Below are 26,588 nucleotides of genomic sequence, written 5' to 3' on the forward strand. Positions count from 1 at the left end.
GAAGCAAAAATCAATTAATATGCATTTATTAAGTGCCTACTATTTGCTAGGCACTGTGGTGAGCTCTAAGATACAATGAGAAAAATGATACCGTTTTTGCTTTCAAGGAGCTTACATTCTAATATTGGGGGTAGGGAAGGTGAAGATAACGTTATATTAATCAGTCAGTAAACATATATCAGTCACCTACTATGTGCCAGGCACTGTGCTTAGTTTGAGGATATAAAAAGAGGCAAAAACCTGTCTTTGCCATCAAAGATCTTATAGTCAAAGGGGGCGGGGTGGATGGGATTTGGGGAAGGTAGACAATGGGATATTAGCTGTGACTTAAAGGTAGCTAGGGAAGGTCAGTAGTCAGAATGGATGAGGGAGAGTGTTCCAGGCATTGGGGGACAGCCAGAGGGAATGCCCTAAGCCAAGAGATGGAGTTTCTTGGTGGTGGAACAGCCAGGAGGCCAGTGTCACTGGATTTATGTGTTGAGGGGTGAGGTGTAAGGAGACTGAAGAGTAGGAAGGGACTAGATTACAAAATGCTAAGCAAAGTATTTTGTATTTGGTCCTGGAGGCAACAAGGAGCCACTAGAGTTCATTGAGTAGGGTGTGTGTGTGTGTGTGTGAGAGAGAGAGAGAGAGAGAGAGAGAGATATTATTGGACTTGTGTTTTAGAAAAATCACTTTAATGACTAAATGGTGGATGGATTGGAATAGGTGAGACTTGAGACAGGTAGATTCACCAGCCGATTATTGCAGAAGTTCAGGCTGTCAGGTGATGACCTTCACTAAAGAGGTGGCAGTGTCAGAGGAGAGAAGGGGTCTTAATTAAGAGATATTGCAAAGGTGAAATCAGTAGGCCTTGTTAATACCTTAGATGTAGTGAGAGACAGTGAGGAATCTAGGGTAACTCCTACATTAAGAACCTGAGGGACTGGGAGGATAGTGTTGCCCTAGGAATGTAGGAGGCGGGGAAGGAGAGGAAAGGGGGTTTAGTGGGAAAGATAATGAGTTCTGTTTTAGATATATTGAATTTAAGATATCTACTGGACATACAGTTCAAGATGTCTGAAAGGCAGTTGGAAATGTGAGATTGGAGATCAGTAGAGATATTGGGTCAGGAAAATTGATTTGAGAATCATCAACAAAGTGATGATAATTAAATCCATGGAAGCTGGTGAGATCACCAAGTGAGGTAGTATGGAGGATCCAGGACAGAACCCTGAGGTTCACCTATGGTTAGAGGGCATGATCTGGATGAGGATCAGCAAAGAAGACTGAGAAGGAGAGGTCAGATAGGTAGGAGGAAAACCAGGAGAGAATGGCGTTTCAGTAATGCAGAGAGAAGATAGTATCAAGGGGGAGAGACTGATCAATAGTGTCAAAGGCTGCAGAAAGGTCAAGGAGCATGAGGACTGAGAAAAGGCCATTGGATTTGGCATCTGAGAGATTATCAGTAACTTTGGAGAGAACGGTTTTGGTGGAATGATAAGATTGGAAGCCAGATTGTATGGGGTTAAGAAGAGAATTGAGAGGAGAGAAAGTGAAGGCATCTATTGTAGCAGGAATGGAATGGTCAAATGAGGGTTTTTTTCAGGATAGGGGAAACATGGGCATTTTTGTAGGTGGAATGAGCCAATAGAGGGGGGACGATTACAAAAATGTGAAAGAGTAGGGATGACAGAGTGGGGATTCTGTTGGAGGAGACTAGAGAGAATGGAATCACTTGAACAAGAGGGGTTAAGGCCACTTCATCATGTGAGAGGGGGTAAAGGAGCAAAGAGTGGCAGAAGGCACCTGAATGATAGGAGATGCGGAAGAGGGGAAAAGAGGGAGTTCACAGAGAGTAGCCTCATTTTTTTCCTGTAAAATATGAGGCAAGAATCTCAGCTGAGAGGGGAGGAGTAGGGGGTAGTCAAGGGAGGGATAAGAAGGTTTGGAAGAATTGCTGTGGAGAGTGGGATTGTGAGTCAGAAAGGTATTTTTAAAAGATGTAGAGAATCCTGTGCCAAGGCAAGGAGGTGGGAATGAGTAGGCCAGTTTGTCAGGAATGTAGATTATGTGAACAGAAGTAAAATGTAATAAGCCTGGAAAAGTGATGTGGAATTAGATTGTGAAGGTTTTTGTTTTTTTGTTTTTTTTTTTAATAGGAACAATTTAATTATTTGACTTTGACATCCAGAATCTATAAGAAACTTCTACAAACTTGTAAGAGCAATCAATATCCAGAATTGTAAAAGTAAAGCACAGTTTTACCAAAAAAAAAAAAAAAAAGAAGAAGAATAACAGATTTTAAATGTGAAACACTCAGCATCCTTATTGAGAAGAATATTATCAAATAACCATTTTGGGCCTCTTCCCACAGTCTGTCCTTGTTGCTGATTTTTTTTCCTACCTTTGTCAAATCCTTAAGAGTTTTCTTAAATGGAAAAAGAGATGTTTATTTCATAAAGTAAAGATAACACTTATTGGAAGGGTCAGGGGAGCCATAAACCAGACATTATGAATTAATGAAAAAGCATTTATTGAACTCCTATTTCTACTAAGTTCCAAGAGCTATGCTCTGCACTGGGGATAGCAGTAGAGAAAGATAGTCTATGGTCAAGTTCACATTTGGGTGGAAGACACCATATTAGAGAATTCAGCTGTTGGGCAAATGAAAAGACTTTTAAAAGTCCTAAGTCATAAAAGTCATAAGAATGCACCAAAGGAGCAGATTGCATGGCCCACACAGGCATCTTTAGATTGTCAGTAGTTCAGATGATAGTGGGGAATTGTAGGGTATACAAGCAGGGCAGGTGGTAAAGGTAGGAAGTTCTTAGAAAGCAGTGTCAGGGCAAATGGCTAGGTTTGTTTCACAGTCCATCATACCTGAAGGAAAAGTTGGTGACTCCCATTAACTGAAGTCATGTGAGTAGTCTAGCAGTCTGGATTGGTTTCTGGGTGGTCTGGGGCAAGAGTTGAGCAAGTCAGAGTTCATTTGGATTTGAAAGAGATACGTATATCTGCCTTGCTTTTATTATTAGTACATGTGAACAATTTCTATAGTTGCTTATAGTATACATTTCTTTTTTGTTGTATTATTAAAAAATTAAAATAGCACATAGAAAACCAAAAAAGCATATGAAGAAAATGGCCACAACCATGAAATATAGCTCCAAAACAAGGGGGAAAAAGTTAAAGAGAAAATGATTTGGAGATTATATTGCAGCGATAAACAGAGTGACACTTTAAATTCACTTTGCAAATATTGATTGAATCTTCTCATTTCTTTCTAGTTGCTTCTCTGGCTAATCTTTGAGCTTCAGCATTGCTTTCAACTTTTGAACAAGCAGAAACCTATTTCCACTCAGCATTCATGTCCTGAGTCATATTATCCAGCTTAGTGAGTTGGTCTCTGTGGACAACATCTTTGTCTTGTTTTCCAGCCATTTTCTTTCTAGTTGTTAATCCAGCCATTCATACCTTTGGTGACAAGTTGGTTATTTGTGCACACAATGAAGTTTCTCAATGTTTTGAGCCTTTGCTTGCTCAATCCCTTTGGCAACTGCTTCTAATGATGCTGTTTGGTTTGTCTGTCATCCAGAATGTGTACCACTTATATTTAGATCATGGTCTGGTCCCCAGTAGACACCAGTACCTCCTTGTGGTCCTTCTGTTCCATTATTTTTGCAGGCACCCTTGACGTACACAGTGTTAGGGTCTGATACCTGGTGTGACGGCCTGTACTGACTTCCAGAGCCTCTAGTTTGTCAACCATAGGCATAGCTCCATGAGCCCTGAGGATTGTGTTTCCAACTCATCTCCAGTCATAAGTAATCAGTGCCAGGCTTGGAGCACAGCTCATTAAGTGCCACTGTACACCTCCAGATAGGGTGATCTCTGAAGGTGCAGTGGAGGAGGTGGGACTTTGGAATGGCTTTTGGGGGAAGGGTGTGTTGAAAGGAAAATTCTTCATTTGGGCTTTCACTCTGATTAGTGAGACAAAGCTCAGAACAAAGAGAATTAGAAGGACTTTATTGTAAGTAAAGTCAAGGTAGCAACGTATTGACGGATTTTAAATGCCAGACGAGTTTATATTTTGTTCCAGAGACAGTAGGGAGCCACCAAAGGTTTTTGAACTGGGTCATGATATGTCTTCCTGTGTGCATTTTTCTCTTGTTTGATCGATCCATTATTCACACAGTTGCCAAAGTGATATTCTTAAAACATAGGAAAATCATGTTGGCAGCTGTGTGGAGGATAGAATGGAGAGGGAAGACACTTGAGGTAGGGAGTCCAATTAGGAGATTATTACAGTTATCTAGCCAAGAGTTAATAAAGGCCTTAATTAAGCTATGAGTGTAGGGAAGGGAGGGAATGGATGAGATGCTATGGAGGTAGCATAGAAATGTATGTTTAATGGTTTTTGTTTAAGTGGAGAGAACACCAGACGTAGAGTAAGGAGAACCTGAGTTGAGATTTCACCTCAGATACTTACTAGCAGTGTGACCCTGGGCAAGTCACTTAACCCTGTTTGCCTCAGTTTCCTCATCTGTAAAATGAGATGGAGAAGGAAATGTGAAACCACTCCAATATCCTTGCCAAGAAAACGCCAACTACGATCACAAAGAGTTGGATATGACTGAAACGAATGAACAACAACAAAAAAGTATATGATGTTTCTTTTTTCCTCTAACAGAGGGGTGTAGATGACAAGCTAGTAGGTGATGGTAACTGTGGATGACAAGGTCAGGATCCTAAAAGATTGAAACCCACTAGGGCCAGATGGAATTTAATGGGAATAAATATAAAGTGCTACACTTGTGCTTAAAAAAAAAATCCTCAGGAGTATGAGAGAGAGGAGGGGAGGTGTGCCTTGATAGTAGTTTGTCTTAAAAATACCTGGGGGTTTTAATCCAGTAATTTATATTGTTGAGAGTTTAACTTGAAAGTATTTACAAAAGCAAACAGAAAAGGCTATCCTTCTAAGATTTTCATGTTTGCATTATTTGTAATTATAGAAAATTAGAAGCAACCAAACATTAAGTTTTGGTGTATTAATATTGTACTATAATAAATTAGATAAATATGAAGAATATGAAGATATATGGAAAGGCTGCTTTCTCTTTGGAATAGTGTAGGATGGAAAAAGCAGAATCAACAGAACAGAATACTCACTGACTGTATAAAATGAAAAGTGAATGAGATTAGGTGAGTGAGGCTTAGATCTAGGGAGTGACTGAAGAGTTATCACATTTTTCGATTAAATTTCATTTATCAAGTTGTAAATGGTTGAAAAGAATTTAATTGGCTATGTTGGTGTTAAATAACTAATTTGTAAATGTAGAACTCATGCTTATTTTTCAAGAGAAAAAATTATATTAGAGGCCTTGTTGCTTGTTCATCTGAACTCTTGAATTATATTCATTGAAGTTGCTCTCTTGAGCAGAGAGGCCTAGAATATGTTATGAGTGCCAGAATGTATTGTCCTTAGACGCATTACTTGATAGTTTTCAATAGAACACTTCTACTTAAGTAATGGAGAAATGGTTATGTGCATATAATGCCTGAATATTTCCAATACTTCAGTTTTCCCATCTTTGACTGTGGAGAAGCATTATGTTGTGCTAAATGAAAATTAACCTGACTCTTCAAGGTAACATTTTAACATTCAAACTTGGTCCAGTTACCACATTTCTTTCTAATTCTAAATACATTTCTGTGTCTTCTGGAGGGAAGATTGAAAGTTTTAATATTAAAAGTTCTAGAAGCTTAGGTTTTATTTTCTTTGTGAAATGTGTACTTAGAAAACATAATTCTAGGTACAGCAGAACTTGTAGAAATTTATCTGTAAGACACTGAAGTTTCTGTTTGTCATCTCTGTCAGTGTTTTATTCTATTTATGATTTTAGGTTTATGTATTGGACTGACTGGGGAGAAGTTCCAAAGATAGAACGTGCTGGGATGGATGGATCAAGTCGTTACATCATAATAAACACAGACATTTACTGGCCAAATGGATTGACTTTGGATTATGAGGAAGAAAAACTTTATTGGGCAGATGCAAAACTTAATTTTATCCACAAATCAAATCTGGATGGAACTAATCGGTAAGAATGTTTGTTTGTTTTTTTTCAAATATTATAATACTTGTTTTAGTTTTTAACTCTAAAATCATTCAAAGAAGCAAGAATAGGAAAATTTGGTAGGGAGAAAGTATGTTTTAGGAAACTATGCAAAGGAAGGATTGACTTTTAATTTTATTCTTTGTTGGGAGGTGGAGGACCAGAGGTTGGGGGTATCTCTCAAGCTACAAAGACTGATGGGAATTGGAACCCCCAGTCTCTATAGCTTTTGGGACAGATGAACTGCTTTAATATCCTGTCCTTTGTCCATCTCTTTTTGTTACCTCATTTTCCCTTTGTCTTACATATTGGTGTTGATAATAATTATATTTAAATGGCTCTGTGAAGTTTGTAGAAATTTCTAGTACTTTACGTATATTTTTTCATTTTAGCCTCATAAAAGCCTTATGAGATAGGTACTACAGTAATTATCATCTTCATTTTAAAGATGAGAAAAGTAAGGCTATGAGAAGTTTAAGTTACAAGCTATTAAGTGTCAGAAGTATTGGAGATAGTAAAGGCTCACTGCTGATGACAGCTGACCTATAGGCCTATAGAGATGGTTGTGAGTAGGAACTAAGGGCTAAAAGTATAGTGAATGTACAAGTTATGGGATGCAATAAAGGGGAGTGAATGAACAGCTATATTTGGAGTCAGAAGCCCTGTAATCAAATCCTGGCTCAGTTTAATAATTTGCTAAGTCATTTGACCTTTCAGGTCTCAATTGCCTCATCTGAAAAATGAGAGACATGGACTAAATGACCTCTAAAGTCCCTTCTAGTCCTAAATTTTAGGACCCTGAGATTATTAGTGATTATAGGTGATCGCAGTGTTTCAGGCAGTGTTTTGAATATTCCTAATCTTATTTTTACAATATTGAAGAGGATAAAATTAATAAAAATATATAGATAATCTTTAAATTTGCTTCTCTCTTATTTGAGTTCAATACCTGATTCAAAATTTCTCTTCTCTGCCCCAATCCTGCTCTTATAACTAAGGAACTTTAACATAAATTTTGACATTCCTTTAAATACTCTGTCCTCCCAGTCTACTCAGCTCCCAAGACCAGTTGTTCCATTCTACTTCAGTTACACTCAGGCTTGGCCACACTTTGATCATGTCATCACCCACAGTCAATCAACAAGCATTTATTAAAGCTTGTTAATTGTGCCAGACACTGTACTAAGCATTAGGAATACTAGGAAAGGACAAAAAAAACCCTCAAGGTGCTCACATTCTAATGGACAGTCTTATTAATAACTGTACATAAAAAGTAGGTGGAATCCCTATTACTGTAGAGGACAACACCATCCTTCCAGTCTCTCAGACCCTCAATCCCAGAATCATCCTCAACTCCTCATTATCTCCCAGCCACTTATTTCTAGTCTGTTGCTGAGGCCCATCTGTTTCATCGAATATTCCCCTTTCTCTCTTTTGTCACTACCACCACTCTGGTGTAGGCCCTCATTGCTTCACAACTGGACTATTGCAATAGCCTGCTGGTGGGTCTGCCTACCTCAAGTCTATCCCCACTTCAACCCATCCTCCATTCAGCCACTAAAGTGATTTTCCTAAAGTGCAGGTCCGATTATGTCACTCCCTGCTAAACTCCAGTGGTTTTCTATTGCATCCAGGATCAAATAAAAAAATCCTCTTCTTAATATTCAAAGATATTCATAGCCTAGCTCCCTCTTACCTTTCTAGACTTTCTTATACCTTACTCACTAGTAGGTACTCTTTGATTCAATTGTATTGACCTCTTGGCTGTTCCATGAACAAGACATTTAAGGTCTTAGTTCCAGGCATTTTTCTCTGTCTCCCCTGCCTCTCCCTCCTCATCTTTGCCTACTGACTTCTCTGGCTTCCTTTAAGTCCCAACTAAAACCCATCGTCTACAGGAAACCTTTCAATGCATCTTAATTTTAGTGCTTTCCCTCTGTTAATTATTTCCTATTTTTCCTGTGTATAGCTTGTTTTGCATATATTAGTTTGTTATCTCCCTAATTAAACTGAGCTTCTTGAGGGCAGGGAACTGTGTTCTCCCTCTTTTTGTATCCTTCGAGCTTAGCAAAGTATTAGCACATAGTAAGCAATTAATATATGTTTATTTATTAATTGAGGGTAATCTTAGAAGGTACTAGCAACAGTAGAGATTGGGAAAAGCTTCCTGAGCTGAGCCTTAAGGGAATCTAGGAGGCAGAAGTAAGGAAAGAGAGCATTCAAGACAGTGTAAAACATGGGTTTGGGAGATATAGGGTGAGGGACAGCAAGTAAGTCCCTGTAGCTTGATCGTTGAATTTATGAAGAGGTATAAAGCATAAAAAGATAGAAAGGTAGGAACGGCCCAGTCAGGTCATGAAAGGCTTTAAATGCCAAATAGCATGTTTTGTATTTAATCTTGGAAGTAGTAGGGAGCCCCTGGAGCTTATTGAGTAGGGTGAGATGTGTGATGTGGTTAGATTCATGTTTTAGGAAAATCACTTTGGCAGGTAAATGGAGGATGGATTAAAATGGAGAGAAATTTGACAAAGGGAGACCAATTAGAAGACTTAACTGTGGTACAAACAAAAGATGATGAAGGCTTGTAGTGTAGCATGTCTGAATTGAAAGGGACATATGCAGGACATATTTTGAAGACAAAAACACAAGTTTTGAGAATTTGGATGTGGAGTGAATTCAAGATAATACTGTTGTTCATGTGGCTTGAGAGTCCCAGTAGGAGAAAAAGGTCTCAGTGACAGAGCTGTCCAGAGTCCTGGCCATAGTAAAGGATGGGTCCTGAGTGGCATCTAGGCAGCCTAAACCACAGAAGGACAGCAGTAGCCAGGGCCAATTAGTTCTTAGAGATATAAGGGCCTAGTCTTGGTCAGGCCTGAACAGCTGAAGAAGAAAAAATGGTTAAGAGATGTGATACCTTAGAATAGAAGTGATAATCCTTATCTAAGTACTGTGAGTTCTGTGAAAATTAAAAACAGCCCAAACAGAAAACAGCAACTCAGTGAAACCAAAAGAAATAATAAAATCAAAGATGGGGGGAAAAAAACCCAGAAGAAAACTTAAGGTATAAAATATTAAAAACAGCTGATTTAGAAAATAGGTCAAGGAGAGATGATCTAAGAATTATTAGATTATCTGAAAATCATGACCAAAAATCCCCACCTGGATATAATATTTCATGAAATTTATAAATGAAAACTGCCCAGAAATCTTAGAATCAGAGGGCAAAATAAAAAAAGAAATAAACCAGTGGTTAACTCTTGAAAGAAATCCCAAACTGATCACTTAGCCAAGGGAGGAAAGAACAGAGTCCAGGTCTGAGTAGTGATGATGGATTAAAAGAATCAAGGGTGAACAATGATGAATAATCAAATACTAAATCTTGAGCCTGTACTATCCCAAGTTTTCTGTGTACTTTCAGCCTATAGAAGCTCCTTTTTTCTTAATTAAAGGAAAAATTAATTTTTATTCTGCTGTTATTAAGCATCAGTTAGAGATTTACTTATTTAAGAAAATTAAAGATATCAAGGGAATGTTTCATGCAAAAAGGGAATGATAAAAGACAAAAATGATAGGGACTTGAGAGAAACAGACAAGATTAAGAAGAGGTGGCAAGAATACACGAGAACTATACAAGAAAGATCTTAACATCACCAATGGTGTGGTCACTGATGTAGAGCTAGACATCCAGGAGAATGAAGTCAAGTGGGCCTCAGGAAGCATTGCTAACAGGCTAGTAGAACTGATGGAATTCCAGCTGAGCTATTTAAAATCCTAAAAGATGATAATGTTAAAATGCACTCCGTGTGACAACAAATTTGGAAAACTCAACAGTGGAAAAGATCAGTTTATGTCTCAACCTTAAAGAAGGGCAATGCCAGAGAATGTTCAGATTACTGAATAGTTATGCTCATTTCACATGCTATCAAGGTTATGCTTAAGATTTTGCAAGCTAGGTTTTGACAATTTGTGAACCAAAAATTACCCGAAGAGCAGGCTGGATTTCAGATAGGCAGAAGAACTAGAGACCAAATTGACAACATTCATTGGATTATGAAGAAGCAGAAGGGTTCCAGAAAAACATCTACTTCTACTTCATTGACTTCACTAAAGCTTTTGACAGTGTGGATCACAACAAAATGTGGCAAGTCCTCAAAAAGATGGGAGTACCAGATCATCTTACTTGTCTCCTGAGGAACTTTTATGCAGGCCAAGAAGCAACAGGTAGAACCAAACATAGAACAACTGATTGGTTTAAGATTGGGAAAGGAATAGAACAAGGCTTTATGTTGTTAGCTTTTTTTTTTAAATTTACATGCAGAATAAATCATGTGAAGTGCCAGGCTAGATGGATCAAAAGATGGAATTAAGGTTGCCTGGAGACATATCAACATTCTCAGATATGCAGATGATACCACTCTGATGACAGGAAGTGAAGAAGAATTAAGAAGCCTCTTGATGAGGGTGAAAGAAGAGAGTACAAAAGCAGGCTTGAAGCTTATCATCAAAAAACTTGGCAAACTTGTCTCATCACTTCCTGGCAAATAGAGGGAGAAGAAATGGAAGCAGTGTCAGAGTTTATATTCTTGGGCTCCAAAATCACTGCAGATGGTGACTGCAGCCATAAGATTAAAAGACACTTGTTCTTTGGAAGGAAAGCTATGGCAAATCTGGAAAACATACTAAAAAGTAGAGATATTATGTTGCCAACAAAGGTCTCTATAATCAAAGCTATGGCTTTTCCAGTAGCCTGACTGTGAGAGTTGAACTATGAGGAAAGCTGAGCACTGCAGAATCAACACTTTTGAATTGTGGTGCTGGAAAAGACTTTTGAGACCCTTGGACAGCAAGGAGATCAAATCAGTCATTACTTAAAGAAATTAATTCAGGCTATTCACTGGAAGGTCAGATAGTGAAGCTGAAGCTTAAATACGTTGGCCACGTGATGAGAAGATGGAACTCATTGGAGAAGACTCTGATGTTGGGAAAGTTTGAAGGCAAAAGGAAAAGGGGATGGCAGAAGATGAGATGGATAGATAGTGTCATGGAAACAACAAATTTGAATTTGGACAGACGTTTAGAGACGGTGGAGGGCAGAAAGACTTAGCATGAGATGGTCCAAGGAATCACATAGAGTCAGACATCACTGAATGACTGAAAAGCAACAAGAGATTTACATTTTTTTTCCAATTTCCTTTACTCTCTAGCTTTTTACATTTCTAATTTTATATCACAACTATTCTTGATATAACTTATTTCTATATATTCCTCTTATGAGTTAGGAGAGTGATTTTTCTTTCTAAATTTATTTCTACTGTTTAGTGGTCATTGGAAGTCATTGAAACATGAAGTCATTGGAAACAACTTTTTATTATTGAATTAAAATTTTATTACATATTAAATTAAATTAAATTTTAATTTAAATTTATTAAAATATTGAATAAAAATAAAATATTACTGAATTAAAATTTTTTTCATCATTAAATTTTGTCTTAACTTTAAATGTCTTGGACTGTATGTGTTCAAATCAGTATATGAACAGGAGTTTATATATTTGTGAAAATGAAAGTCAAAGACAAATCCCCAAACCAAAGTTTTGAAAACTCTTTTAAAAAAAAACCAACCATCTAAAATTGTTAAGCAGAACAACAGCAAAAAGTGATTTTGTTTAAAAAAAAACAAACAATAGGTTTTAACCTTAATACAGTTCTATTCACATCATCCATCGTCTTTAACATGTTTTGTTGCTGTTTACTTTTGCCTTTGTTTACGTGGTTATAGTCAATGTACATGTTCGTTAGCTATATTCACCTTGTATCACTTTATAACAGTCTTCATGTTTCCTTCTATTCTTAATTTTTTGTTCCTTCCAATGCAAAATAATAGCCTATTCTCTAGTTATTGGATGCCTAATTTCTTTTTTTTTCTGCCTGTTTTGAGAATGTAGGCCATTTTTTCATTCATTAATTTTTTAAAGTCTAAATTTATAACTACTGTTACCTACATTAAAGAGTGTGAATTTTTAAAACTTTCAGTATAATAGATTTCCTTTGTAATCCTATGTATTTTATTTTATGCACTTTAAATCATTATTCTGTGGAGTCCATAGGCCACCAATGGTGTCTGTGACACAGAAACCTTAACCCATGTCCTAGAAGGTAGAGGAGAGACCCATTACTGATTCAGCTAGCCTTTAGTGGAACCCACAGTAATCAATCACTCATTCAGTAGGCATTTATCAATCATATCAGCCACTTCATTGGGTACCTTTAATATAAATACAAAGAATGAAACAATTCTTAGTCTCAAAGAGTTAGCTTTCTAGTGGCTAACCAGTAATTTCTTTTATTCTTCTTCTGAAGGAGTTTGCTTCAGGTGAAAGAATGGAAATAATAGAGAGAACTCTATATTATACTGACTCCCAGATGAATATTGATTCAAAGAGTGATTGAAATCATGGGCCTTCCTCTGGATCCCTGAAATTGGTGAATCTGGTGCCTTTTGCTCCATTCTCTGGTTCTAGGAGTTTGTGGCTTCTCTAGCCCTTGTGGATTAAGACCAGATCTATTAACTAGCTGTTGGTAGAAATTCTATTTTAGCTTTTTCATTTTCTATCTGTTATAAAGCATGCCTTCATGAAAATGTCTTTTATTTAACCTATAGATTTTAAACCATATATAGTAGATAGATTAAAGATATGTTTTTCATTTTATATCAGATCTCTGTTACTGTTGCCACGGGAATTTAGGAGGTAATTTTGGTGAGTGGTTGTATTGTAGTAGTCAAATTGTGGTAAAGTAAGAAGATTAAACCATTTTTTTTTTTTATATCTTAATAGACAGGCAGTGGTTAGAGGTTCCCTTCCACATCCCTTTGCCTTGACGTTGTTTGAAGACACACTGTACTGGACTGACTGGAACACACATTCCATCTTGGCCTGTAATAAATACACTGGGGAGGGGTTGCGTGAAGTCCATTCTAACATCTTCTCTCCCATGGATATACATGCTTTTAGCCAACAGAGGCAGCCAAATGGTAAGTGAGCTATATTTTTAAACTCTAAGTTGGAACTGTTACAATGTCTGTCTTTTGTGAGAAGTAGTAGAAAGGATATAAAAATGTGTCTTAGATCAGTGGTGTAAAACTGAAATAGAAATGGGCCACTAAACTGAGCTGCGTATAGACTTAGAATACCACATATTAACATTATCTGTGTTCTATTGGATTTTTATTTATTTTGTGAAATATATGCTAATTACATTTTAATCGATTTTCTCCAGTACTCAGGAGATTTGCAGCCTATTGTCTGACCCCTCTGCCTTAGATTTTTCAGCATGATGTATTTCTTTCCTTCTTGATCTCTTCTGCTACTTACTGCCTTACAAACTCTGTGCCCCATCCCTTCCCCCCACTGTTTTTTTTTTTTTTAAGGAAAAAAGGGGGAGAAGGGGTTTGAGATGGCCATAATGCCAAGTTTTTAGTTGGTGATTCTCTTAAGCTTTTTCTGGTTCTCCTCGGTATTGAGACTTAAAAAAAATTTAAGCCATATTGTTCATGGAAATTTAGGCAGTGAACTTCAGTTAAATAGTTCATTGAATTACATACCAGCTTTAACTCTTCCATGATGTGATTTTTAAAAAAAAAATTCTCACTCTTATTCAGTTAGCCTTCACAGCCTCCAACTGTGCTTAGTGGCTTGCTTCCCCTAATCTCTCTTCCCAACCAGCTAGATCTTGGATTGCTGACAGCAGCACTGAGAAATTTGGGATTTGGGGCCAAGTCTAAAAGGAGAACAAGAATATGAATGTCTAGGCATGTGCATGTAAATATCTGGGCATTTGTCTGAATGTGAGTGACTGTATTCCAACATCTAATAGGAAGAAGTTTTGGATTTATATGTTGCTTTGTATTAATGGCACCTCTCCTCTCTTTTTGCTTTGAGATTATCAATGGTTGACCATCTGTTGTATTGAATATTGCCTTTGGTGTGTGGTCTGGTGACCGTAAAACATAATGGCTGCTTTAAACCTAGATTCTATTGTTTACAATTAAGGAAATTACATATGGCTGTCAACGTGAATTTTAAAATTATTACTATCATTTTACCCCCATGACTTATTCTCCCTTCTCCTCTAATAGAAACTGCAACAGAAACAACAAACTACCCATTCTTATTCCTGGCCTTCTTGTCCCTTAATGACATAACCATTGCTTTCTTCCTGCTTTGAGAACTTTGGAATCTTTTTTAATCTATCCTCAATCTCCTTTGTCATTCAGCAACCAAATCCTTTTGTTTTCTTTTAGAAATGCCTCTCGCCTTCCATATTTTCACCATCACTACATTAATCTAGCTTCTCATCACTTCATATCTGAATTTCTCCAACATCTTAGTTGGTCTCCCTGACTCCACTCTCACTCCCATTTTCATTTCATGGAGCCTAATTGATTTTTCTAGAATGTGGTATTATCATCTTATTGCCCTGTTGAAAAAGCACTAATAGTTCCCTCTTGCCTGTCTTATCAGTTGAAATTCCTATCTTTCATTACCCTTTGATCTGCTTTTCCTCTACCAGTGCAACCTTATTTTCACTATTCCTCCGTATATTTCAGCTTCAGTCAGACTAATATCCTTGCCATACCACCCAAATTGCTACCTCCATGCTTTTTTTTCATGCTCTGTTTCCCATCTGAAGTGCTTCCCTTCCTCTCATCAGTTCCTTTTCAACTGTTACTATTCTGCTTATCTTTCAAGACTTAGTTCATTTCATCTCTTCAGTGATGCCCTCCTGATTATTTCCCCACACTATACAACTTTGTAATTCTGGTCTACCTGGTATTTGATATTTGTTTTGTGTGTGCTGTTCCTTAACTAGATTAACTTTCTGAGAGCAATTACCATGTCTTTGTTTTTCTTGTATTGTTCACAGTGCTGAGCACAAAGTCTGTACTGAAAAAATTCTTGATTAATTAATTCTTTTCCTACCCAGAACAATTACTCACATAACGGTGTTACCTTTGCCTATCCAAATAACAAAATACTGTTCTTGATTATTAGTGTTAAACCATATGGTTTATATCTGACAGCTACAAACCCATGTGGAATTGATAATGGTGGTTGCTCCCACTTGTGTCTGATGTCTCCAGTCAAGCCTTTTTATCAGTGTGCCTGCCCAACTGGAGTGAAACTCCTTGAGAATGGGAAAACCTGCAAAGATGGTAAGGAAATGACTTCCTAGGAGAACTTTGAATTGGCAGCTGGGATTTCCTGTGCCATTTTTCCCCTTTCCTGTATTCAGTGCTATACCTTGCAGTGTCTCTTGCATGATTGAGTCACTTTAATCTGTCTTCAGATAATGATGTCTTTTTTAGCAGGCTTGTTTTTATTATTTTGTGACAGCAGTTAAAGATACTTAGAATTTTTTTGAGATGAATTATCTGCTGTTGCTGTTTTCCAACTCTAATTAGCTATAATATCAGGTAAATTACAGTGGAAATTACTTTTGCTTCCCAAGAAAAATACTCAAAATAGGTGTTCCTTACAGATCTGTTTTCATGAAAAAAAGTTTCTTTTTTAATAAAGAATGTTACAGGACTGATAATGATTTTCGATAAATGCTTCTTGAAGGTTTCTTATAAATTTCCATGTCATTTGGCTTTGTTTGCATGGATGCTTTTACATTGTATAAGGACTTGGAGACAAAACTTTAAATTTGACTGTGATGCTGCTTTAGTTAACTGTACCTTAGACTCTCCTAAAAATTTTAATGATATTTTTGTTTTTTATATCACTTTCAAATCCTAGTATATCTTTCTTCCCTCCCTTCAGTCAGAGCTATCCCTGTAACAAAGAATAAAAAGGGAAATTTGCTTAGAATCTTTATTTTTAATATTACTGTTTGATTTTGGACCATTTTTAAAAACTTGTAAAAATATATAATTTTCCTGCGTTCTGCACAATGATAGCTCAAGTTTACGTGAGGTTAGAAGTTGGCATCCCTTGATCAAATGAATTAGTTCCGTAAGTGGTATCACTATAGTGAAAGAAAAGTAGAAGGCCTAGGACAGAGTCCTCAGGAAGGTCCACAGGTTTTCAGGTAGGGAAGAGAAGAGAAGTGGGCAAAGAAGAAAGAGGTTTAAGCAGGTAAAAATTGAAAATATGAAAAGAAAAAAGATTTTAAGTTTTAGTGTACTAAAGCAGTCATAATTGTCACTTACTTAATTTGCTCTTCTCCTCTCATACTTTGGTTCCAAAGAAAGTATAATTTACGGGAATTTACAGGAAAAGAGCGTTATGGGTTTTTTATTTGGAGATTCTGGATATCTGAGTAAGGGAATGAGTAGAAACCAGTACTGTTACCTTCCTTTTTCTCCATCCTTCTCGGTATTGTTCTTAATCCCTCACACTCATGGAAACCTGTTTTGGGTCTTCTTGATCTCCTTTGGGATGTAAGGGGGAGCCCTTGACAGGTTATGTGAGGGTTTTTTTCTTTCTAAAAAAGCTCAGGCCTTTATTGAGGAGTACATTAGTGGGGATTTTCTGGCAAGGGGGTCATGGAATGGGATGGATAAAATTGATTTATTTGCAACGTGTTTGTAATGATTTGGCATTGATAAGTGATTCTTGTAGCCAAAGGTGAAATTGGCTAAGTCTGGTCAAATAGTTTCCATGGTGAACAATATTTTTCATTTCAGTTTGTAACAAAGGGTTTTTGTAGTGCTGCTTTTTTGTTTTTTAAAAATATAGCACAACTTTAGAAAGAGTTTATCTTAATATTTGTCGTTTGTAGATTCACATACTGTAGAGTATTTTTTGCTGTATTTCATATATGTGACTTGGCATGTCCTAGCATTATTTAAGTGTTCAGTTTTTAATCACCTTTCCAAAGTCAGCAATGCCCCCCTCCCTCCCTTTTCCTCCTTTGCTTGCAAAAGTTTGAGCCTGGTTTATTTTGAAGTTGAGCAGAGCCTTGAACTAAAAATGGGTCAGTGAAGAATACCAAGGTCTTTTCTTCTCTGTTGCAGTCTTCTGATGTTGCTTTTGATTTTATGCAGTTACTTGGGCTTAATTTTGTTTTGTCCAATTAAAATTAAGGACACTAACACAGAACAAATATGGCACGTCTTAGTAAATGTTACTGCTTTTGTTGGTAAAGGTGAATTACTCAAGTCCTAATGTGGGAATGGTTTTTGTGTCCCGGTCCACAGGGTCTCATATCCTTTGGTCCGGTTGGTCTTTTCAGCAGTGAAAGCTGCCATTATTAAAGACTGTATTCCAGATTTAATGAGACCCGCTGATTTGTTGTTTTCAGTGAATGCCTTTTCTGTCTGTCTGAGTAGCAGCTCTCACTGGACCATGTTGCTTCCCCTTCAAATCCTCTTCTCAAACCATCCTAAACACCCTTCAACTCCAAGTTTTTTTTTTTCCTTCTGGTTCCGAAAAAGTTGTGATGTCTAATATGGTGATTCAAAATTTTCTCTTCAGTGTTCTAGGACCAAGGTTCAAGTTGTTTTTATAATTATCCTTTCTAGGAGCAACTGAATTATTGCTTTTAGCCCGAAGGACAGACTTGAGGCGAATTTCCTTGGATACGCCAGATTTTACAGATATTGTTCTACAGCTGGAAGATATCCGCCATGCAATTGCCATAGACTATGATCCCTTGGAAGGATACATCTACTGGACTGATGATGAAGTGAGAGCTATACGTCGCTCTTTCATAGATGGATCTGGCAGTCAGTTTGTGGTGACAGCTCAAATTGCACACCCTGATGGCATTGCAGTGGATTGGGTTGCAAGGAACCTTTATTGGACAGATACAGGCACTGATCGAATAGAGGTGACAAGGCTCAATGGAACCATGAGAAAGATTTTGATTTCAGAGGACTTGGAGGAACCCCGAGCTATAGTGCTGGACCCAATGGTTGGGTAAGAAGCTGCTGCTAGTCAATTTTCCTATCTTGTTACTTATTTTCATTTGTCTCAAAAAAATATTGTTGGGACAAAATGGGATAGATTGGTAGCAAATAAACAGTGGTATTTTAATAAATTCTTTATTGGCCATCCATTCTCCATGTTGTATTGGTTAGAGTGGAATTCTTAGGTTAAATAGTTTCATTTCCCAGAATATATTGCGTACCTTTCTTTCTTAAATTAATTCCATGTTTGCTGGCTTCTGGTATTAGTTTCAGATTTTCTACTATGACCATAAAAAATGTGGAATGAAATTATTTTCTCCCCCATAGATTTAATTTTCATAACTTTCTCAGAATACCCAAAGCCATGTTTATGATATGTCCTATACCTTATTTTTATTATTTAGTGAATGAATTATTTTTTCCCTTGGTCAATATTGCCAGTTTATTTAATGTTATTTTGGAGGATGAGATAGTTTCAAATAAATAGTGTAAACCAATATAATGTGCTTGTTATTTTAGTCTGGGAAACAGTTTTTTAAAATTTGCCAGCTCATAATAAATTTTCCCCATTTAATACACCTGCTCACTAACATTATTTGTCTAATCAACATGTTTGTTGAGTGCTAACTGTATGAAAGACTATATTGTACACATAGACACATCCTAACTTTCAAAGAGTTTGCAGTCTTGTAGTACAATATAATATGGTTCATTCTTGTATTCACTTTTAGGAAAGAGGCATTGATACGTTGTAATGCTGGTTGGAATATAAACATCTCAGAAATTAAATGCAGGTAGTTACGGGAGGAAAGTAGGACTGTAGGAAACACTTATTTTGAGAATTCAGTTTTTTTATCAGAATCTATGACTGGAATGTTAATTTTGGTAATTACTAGAGAATATATTGAACATCTAGGAAAATGCACATTAAACAGTAAGAAACAAGAATGTCTGGCCAATGTGATGCAAGTAAATAATAGAATTTGAGAATTGGAAGGGACTTCAGAGATTAGCTATTAGTAAATGCTCTTTGAATTTAAATTCTTCTGCCAGTTCTTTTACTAGTTACAATGAGTTATATATTCCTTTGTTAAGAATTTAGTCTGTTTTATCAACTCCTAGTGTTTTTTTTCTTGGTAGATATTTTCTGATTATACCAGTGGTATTTTGGAAGAGGATATAAGCACTGAGATCTCTGAAGGGGTAATTAATTTTAAATCCATGTTCTGTGTATTTCTATAGGTATATGTATTGGACAGATTGGGGAGAAATCCCCAAAATTGAGCGAGCAGCTTTGGATGGGTCTGATCGAGTAGTTTTGGTGAATACGTCTCTTGGTTGGCCAAATGGTTTAGCTCTGGATTATGATGAAGATAAAATATACTGGGGAGATGCCAAAACAGACAAGATTGAGGTTTGTTTCCAAATTTTTCCACTTTAAACCAGTTTTATAGTAGTTTTTAAAGTAGATAAATACTTAATAATTTAGTGAGTCCACTCCTGATTTTCCAGAGCGTCTGGAGTGATTGTCACGAAGATGTCTTTGAAGAGGCAACTTCGCAAATACAGAAGGGGGAATATATTCTAGAAAAATGTTACTGTGAAAAGTATCTGGAGGTTTTAGTGAATTACGTGCTTAATATGAACCTCTAGACCTAAACAGATCCTGAGTGCCAAAAAAGCTAATGTTTTCCAAAGCTAAATTAAATCTTACAGGGTTCTAGATGGCCTAAAATAATGGAAGTAAGAGTTCTTTCTTCTCTACTTCGCTTTGGTCTGACCACGTTTGGTATACTTCATAGAATTCTATTTACTGTATTTTAACAAAGACGAGTGGGGAGCATGTCCAAAGAGGATCATCAGCGTAGTGAGAGGACCATAGGATACAAAATGATCTATTGAAGGAACTGAAGATACTTAGCTAGAAGGAGCAAAGAGTTGAGAGGGATCAAGAGAGTAAGGGGTGACAGAAAAGTTGTCTTCAAGCACTTGAAGGGTTGTCATGTTAAGGGAGGGACTAGACTTATAATTGGGCCCACAGTGTACAGCTAGGAGAAATAAGTAAAAGTTTCAGAGACAGATTTTGGCTTGATAAAAGAAAAAAAAAAGCAACTTACTCACAGAGCCTTTTACAAGTAGGATGGGCCTCCCCAGGAGGAAGTGGGATCCCCTATACTGGAGTTCTTTAAGCAGAAGCTAGATGACTACTTGTTGAGGATGTTGTAGAGAGAATTCTTATTCAGATAGGATGTGGCATAAGTGATTTCTGAAGTCCCTTCTTAGATGCTGTAATTCTTCCTTAGCATATCATCCTTAGCTCCCTGTGGCATTTGAGAAACTAAATGTTCACTGATTTTTTTTTCTATTAAGTTCAAATAGTCTTTTTTGTTTACAAACTCCAGACTGTCTGGTAACAATTTCTGTAAAAACTAGCAACTAGCAGTGTAACGTGCAGGTTTTAGGCAAGCAATTGATGTTACAATTGACTTAAATTTTTGAATATTTGAAGTAAGAACTATTGGAGGAGCCAGCAGTATCACATTGACTTTTTTAAGGAGACCAAAACCAACATAAACATGTATTTAAAGACTTTGTTGTAACTTAAAATGAATTCATTAAATCAATTTAAAAATATTTTTAGGCCTTAGGAGGAAGAATAATTAGAGCAAAATATTTACAAAATCATAGAACCAACTTTGAAAATGAGAATATTATTATGCTGAAAATTTTTAAGTGGATCCTTACATTTAAATAAATGTCCTTTTAAAATGTTCCTGTTGAATATTCTGTGACGGAATTTTATAAATTTATTTCACCAAATTTTAAGCAACTCATATATGTTAGGTGGGCAACAGAGTGGCATAGTAGATAGAGCACCAGGCTTGGAGTCAGGAAGACCTGAGTTCAAATCTGGCCTCAGACACTTATTAGTGTGTGACCCTGGGCAAGTCATTAATTCTGTCTCAGTTTCATCATCTGTCAGGTTTCATTGATTGATGTTTCATTGATTTTTGTTTATTGAAATGGGTGGCTGTTATAGTAGGGAGGGCTGCTTAATGACTTTTCATAGGTTCGTAGCATTTTTCTGCCTTGATTCAAGATTTAAAAGGTATAATTTGCTCTTTTGGTTTGTGTCTTCTCACTCTAGAAATATTTTTCTAATTTGCATACCGCTTAACTCAAAAGATAACATTGAGAAAAAGGTAACATTGAGAGGAAAAAAAATGTTGAAAGAAATAGAGTTGTCTCAAATATGTTTCTTTACAATTATAAGCCTTTTGCTTCAGGTTTTATATTTCCTTTCTTTTTTTTAGTTACTGCTGCCAAACCCATATACATGTCTACCAGCCATAGATAAAAGAGGATTCGACCATTATTTTGGTCTGGTTGTCTTTATTACTTAATCAGCCCCTTCTCTTTAAGGGAAGCAGGATCCATATTGGTCGTCCTGAATCTAAACACATCTAATAAAACTTTTCTGTGAAATAGTTAGAGGCCGCTTGGTTTCAAGAAGTTTTGAAGAGGATATGATGAATATTAAAATCTTGACATCTAGTAAATGTTCTGTTTCATAATGAAATTCTGAAATTGTGGGGTGACATTTTCTGGTGATGATAGCTTTGTGTAATCCAAGGGTGGGTAACCTGCGGCCTCGAAGCCATATATGCCCTCTTACTCCTCAAGTGGGGCCTTTTGCCTGAATCCAAACGTTGTTCTGTAAAATTGGATTCAGTCAAAGGGCTTTACTTGAGGACCTAGAGAGCCACATGTTGCCTTCAGGCTGCAGGTCCCCCACCCCTGCGTCTATCTGTTAATACCCTAAGAAGGAAGTTTGTTTGCTGAGCATTCAGATTTTTGAAAAAAATATTATTTGCTTGAGATTCTTAACCCATATATTTTTTTTTATTTTATTTTTTTATTAATTTATTTTGATTTATCAATAATCACTTTCATATGCTTTTGAGTTTAAAATTTTTCTCCCCCTTCCTCCCCACCACCCTCCCCAAGACGGCGCACAATCTGATATAGGCTATACATTTACATTCATATTAAACATTTTCACATTAGTGATGTTGTAAGTAAAAATTAAAACCAATAGGAGGAACCATCAGAAAGAGGAAACAAAACTCAACAGAACAGAGAAAAAAAATAGCAATTCAACTTCCATAGTTCTTTCTTTGGCTGTGGATAGCATTTTCCATCACAAGGCTTCTGGAGATGTCTTAGATCCTTGTATTGCCAAGAAGGGTTAAGTTTATCAGTATTAATCATCACACAACATGGCTGTTATTGTGTGCAACGTTTTCTTGGTTCTGCCTACTTCACTCAGCATCAGACCGTACAAGTCTTTCCGGGTTTTTCTGAAGTCAGCCTGTTCATCATTTCTTATAGCACAATAGCATTCCATCACATTCATATACCACAACTGTTAGCCCATATATTTTAAAAGTCTATTATACATACAAGGACCTTTTGAGTCTTCGTAATTTCAGTATATTCATAGACTTATCTACTTACAAAATTTGTGAGAAAACTTTTGTTTCCATAACAAATAAAAGTATTGTCTTATAAATTAGTGTCAGCTTACCTCTAGTTCCTTAAAATACTTTGTGTTTGTAGCATTTGACTGGTTGAGATAGTTGACTTTGATGTATCTGCATCCTAACTTTTGTGCTATCTGCTCCGTGACACATATATTAAAAAAAAAAATCTTAGCATACATCCTGTAGAGTTAGTAAGTTTCATTGTTAAGTTGATAAAACAGCAAAATATTGGTTGACTTGTAAGAATTAGTTGAACTGTTAATGTGGATGTGTCATAGTACTTTTTATGTAATTATTATTTTAAGTATACCTTAATGTTAATTGGATTTATTCACTCATATTTGAAAGCTACCTGTTGATATGTACTCTTAGCAAATTATTTTGCCCATTGTGACTGTCTCATAATTATAAAACTTGAAATTTGAAAGTAGTAACTGTGTTGTCCAGCTCATAGACATAATTCCTACTACAGTATTTCTGACAAATTGCCATCCATCCTCTTCAGTGGGTGGGAAGTCTCCACTGCCTGAGATGACCTATTCCATTTTGGACAGCTGTAATCGCTAGAATATTTTGCCTGACATCAAACCAAAATTGTTTCTTTTAAACTTCTACCAATTACTACTGTTTCTGCCTATGGAGGCTAAACAGAATAAGAACAAAAATATTTGGAGAAAACCTTTTTCTCCCCTGAGTTTTCTCTTTGCAAGTTGAATGTCTTTGTTTCATAGCATCATAGGATCATGAGATCTTAGGTCTAGAGCTGGAATGGCCCTCAGAGACCGTACCTTCCAGTTATCTCATTTTACAGTTGAGGAAACTGAAGTCCAGGGATGATAGGTGGCTTGCACAAGGTTGCACGAAATGTTTTAGAGGCAGGATGAGATGTTACAACCTAAATAGGTTGAAAATTCCTGTGATATGAACTCAAAATGTCACAATTCTGGTTGCTTCTTTCTCCTTGTTCTCCAGCTTATCAATGCCTGGACCATGACAGAATGCATCTCCTTATTCCTGGAAGATATACCTCTCTTAATGAAGGCCAGGATTACATTAGTATATTTAGCTGTTCTATCACACTGCTGACTCATATTGAGCTTGAAGTCAAGTCCCCTTAACCCCCAAATCTTTTTCAGATAAACTTACAAAGTTGAATTAAAAAAACCCTCAAATGTAACACTTTGTATTTATCTACAGTAATAATGATAAGAATAGCTAACTAGCATTTATATAATGCCTAATATGTATGTGGCAGGCACTGTGCTGTGCATTTTTGAAATATTATCTCATTTGATCCTCACAACAACCCTGGGAGGTGGGTGCTGTTATTATACTTTATTTTACAGTTAAGGCAAACAGAAGTTAAGTGGCTTGTCTAGGATCACTCAGCAAGTGTTTGATGAAGAATTTGAACTCGGGACTTCTTGACTACAGGCCCAGCTTTAACCACTGCACCTCCTTGTTGCCTATTGAAAATCCCTATTCAATTTCATCTTATTACTTTAAACTCAGTGCTCTAGACTATTGAGATCTTTTTGGATCCTGATTCTGTTATCCAGGGTGTTAGCTGTTTCTCCCAGCTTGTGTCATCAGTAGATCATATAAGCATGTCACTTTTGCCTTTATCCAAATCACGGATTAAAATGTTAGACAGTGGGCAGCTAGGTGGCACAGTGGATAGAGCACTGTCCCTAGAGTTAGGAGGACCTGAGTTCAAATCTGGCCTCAGACACTTGACACTTACTAGCTGTGTGACCCTGGGCATGTCACTTAACCCCATTGCCTAGTTTAAAAAAAAATGTTGAACAGTACAGTCGAGTATAGATCCCAGGAACCCTCTCCTGCAGACATTTCCAGGTGATATTGAATTGGTAATTAATTCTCTTTGGATCTGTCCATTCAGTCAGTTCTCAGGCTGCCTTACCATCCAGTCCTCATAAGAATAATGTGAGATCCTTTATCAAAAGTGTCAATAAAATGTAGCTAAATTACATTCATAGTGTTTCCTTGCTCTAGTAGCTTAGTAGCCCTTTCATAAGAGGCTCATCTGGCATGACCTGTTCTTTTTGAAGCCACACTGATTCTGTAATTATCCACTTCCTTTTCCAGATGTTCATTAGCTCTTTAACAATCTGTTCTAGCATTTTACCAGAATTGAAGTTAAGCTTCCTGGCCTATAGTTTTCAGATGATTCTTTTTGGCAAATCAGGACATTTGCCCTTTTCTTATCCTTCCACACTTTTACTTATTTCTGAGGGTTTTCCAGTATTCAGAACAGTGGTTTCATAGTCATATCTCCAGTTCTTTCTGTACTCTAGGGAATAGATAGTTCTTCTGGGACAGGTGACTTGACTTGGCATTTATCAAGGGTGACTAGACCCTCTCTTATTATCCTTATTAACCTTGGGTGTCAACTCCCTGGTAGCCATTTTCATTTTGTTGTCTCCAATGCAGAGATTATTCTCCTTAGAAGAGAAAATAGAAGCAAAGTAAGACTTTGTCCCTCATCAGATATTATTGACCTGTCCATTCCAAGTGATTCTCTCTTTTTGTTAACCCTCCTGTTTTCCCTAGTATGGCTCAAAATCTTTTTGATTTTTCTTAGTTTCCCTCCTTAGCCTCAGCTTACTCTGAACTTTATTGCTTAGTGCTTCTCTTCATAGTATTGTGCCATGCTCATATAATCATCCTCTGTTATTTGTCCTTCTCTTTTCTGTACATATCATTTAAAAATCTAAGTTGGTTGTTAAGTTCTCTGTTAATCCACAACTGCATCTTTGGATTATAACTTCCACTTTTCCTATAATATGGAATTGTTTGTGCATTTAGAGTCTAATTCTTGAGAGTTCCCTGTCCTACCTAGGCTGACTTCCCTAATAGAGTTGTGGTCCATTATCATTCCTCAACCTAAAGAAATGTCACTTAGCTTGGCTTTCTTCTCTTTTTCTATCACAAAGTGTAGGAAGTTGTGGTTACTTTCTCCCCATGATGTTTCCATTATTTCTACCCTAGCATCTAATTCTTCTTTCTTAGTGAAAATCAGATCCAATGTAAAAAATTTCCTCTGTTTCCTTGACCTTTTGAAAGATGAAATTATTAAGGCAAATCAAGAAGTGATTAACTGCACTGCTTCCCAGCATACGTCAAGATAATTGAAGTTTTCTAACACTACTCTATCATGACTCTCTGCCAGAATTGTGATCTGTTTCTCAGACTCCTATGACCTCTTTATTTCTTGGTGTTTTGTAGCATACTCTGATGAAAAAAATTGTTTCTGTTTTCTGTTCTACGTTGATTTTTACCCAAATGCCCTCCATCATGCTTCCCTCACCTTTGTTTACTGGATTTCCTCACAAGCATACCTTAATATACAGTCTGATATCTCCTTCCTTCTCCTCCCCATTTTTTGCCTGTCCTGTTTTTTACTTATCCAGATTTACTTATGCAGAGACATATTTCAATTACAGATTTCATCCTATCAAGTCTCAGTGATACTTATGTGAGGGTGTGGACATTTTAGTCACATTCTTAGCATGATTCCAAAGTTTTGTTCAGAATGTTTGGACCACCAGTGCATTATTGTGTTCAGTTTTCCACAACTCCACCAACATAGCCTATTTCCATCTTTTGTCATCTTTGCCAATTTGCTGGGCATGAGATAAAAACTACAGAGTTTTTTTTTTGATTTTCGTTTTAGATCATTCTTTCATGTAATTGTTAATAGTTTGCATTTCTTTTGTATATCTTTTGACCACATGTATTGGGGAATGGCTTTTAGGCTTATGTAGTTGTTAGTTCCCTATATATCTTGAATGTTAGGCTCTTATCAAGCCCTCACAATGACCACTTCCCTTTATTGGCTTTGCATTTGTATGTAAACATTTTGAGTCTATTAGCTTACTATTGACTGCTTTCTTTTTTTTTTCTTTTTCTTTTTTCTTTGGCTAGGCAGTGGGGTTAAGTGACAGGCCCAGGGTCACACAGCTAGTAAGTGTTATGTGTCTGAGGTCGGATTTGAACTCAGGTCCTCCTG

The 26,588-nt window shown here is 36.7% G+C and overlaps 1 protein-coding gene across 3 annotated transcripts in view; it reads left to right on the forward strand.

The window, feature by feature from the left end:
- The window catches only part of LRP6 (LDL receptor related protein 6), a 133,633-nt gene that overhangs the window by 43,717 nt on the left and 63,328 nt on the right, over positions 1-26,588 (forward strand). For all 3 annotated transcript variants that reach the window (XM_027856380.1, XM_027856381.1, XM_027856382.1), the window contains 5 exons: positions 5,886-6,083; positions 12,934-13,130; positions 15,180-15,311; positions 17,625-18,021; positions 19,254-19,425. In XM_027856380.1, the coding sequence (XP_027712181.1) occupies positions 5,886-6,083; positions 12,934-13,130; positions 15,180-15,311; positions 17,625-18,021; positions 19,254-19,425 (1,096 nt within the window). The remainder of the gene's footprint in view (positions 1-5,885; positions 6,084-12,933; positions 13,131-15,179; positions 15,312-17,624; positions 18,022-19,253; positions 19,426-26,588) is intronic.

The sequence above is a fragment of the Vombatus ursinus genome, unplaced genomic scaffold (assembly GCF_900497805.2).
Source record: "Vombatus ursinus unplaced genomic scaffold, bare-nosed wombat genome assembly UNPS02011431.1, whole genome shotgun sequence".
Lineage (NCBI taxonomy): Eukaryota > Metazoa > Chordata > Mammalia > Diprotodontia > Vombatidae > Vombatus > Vombatus ursinus.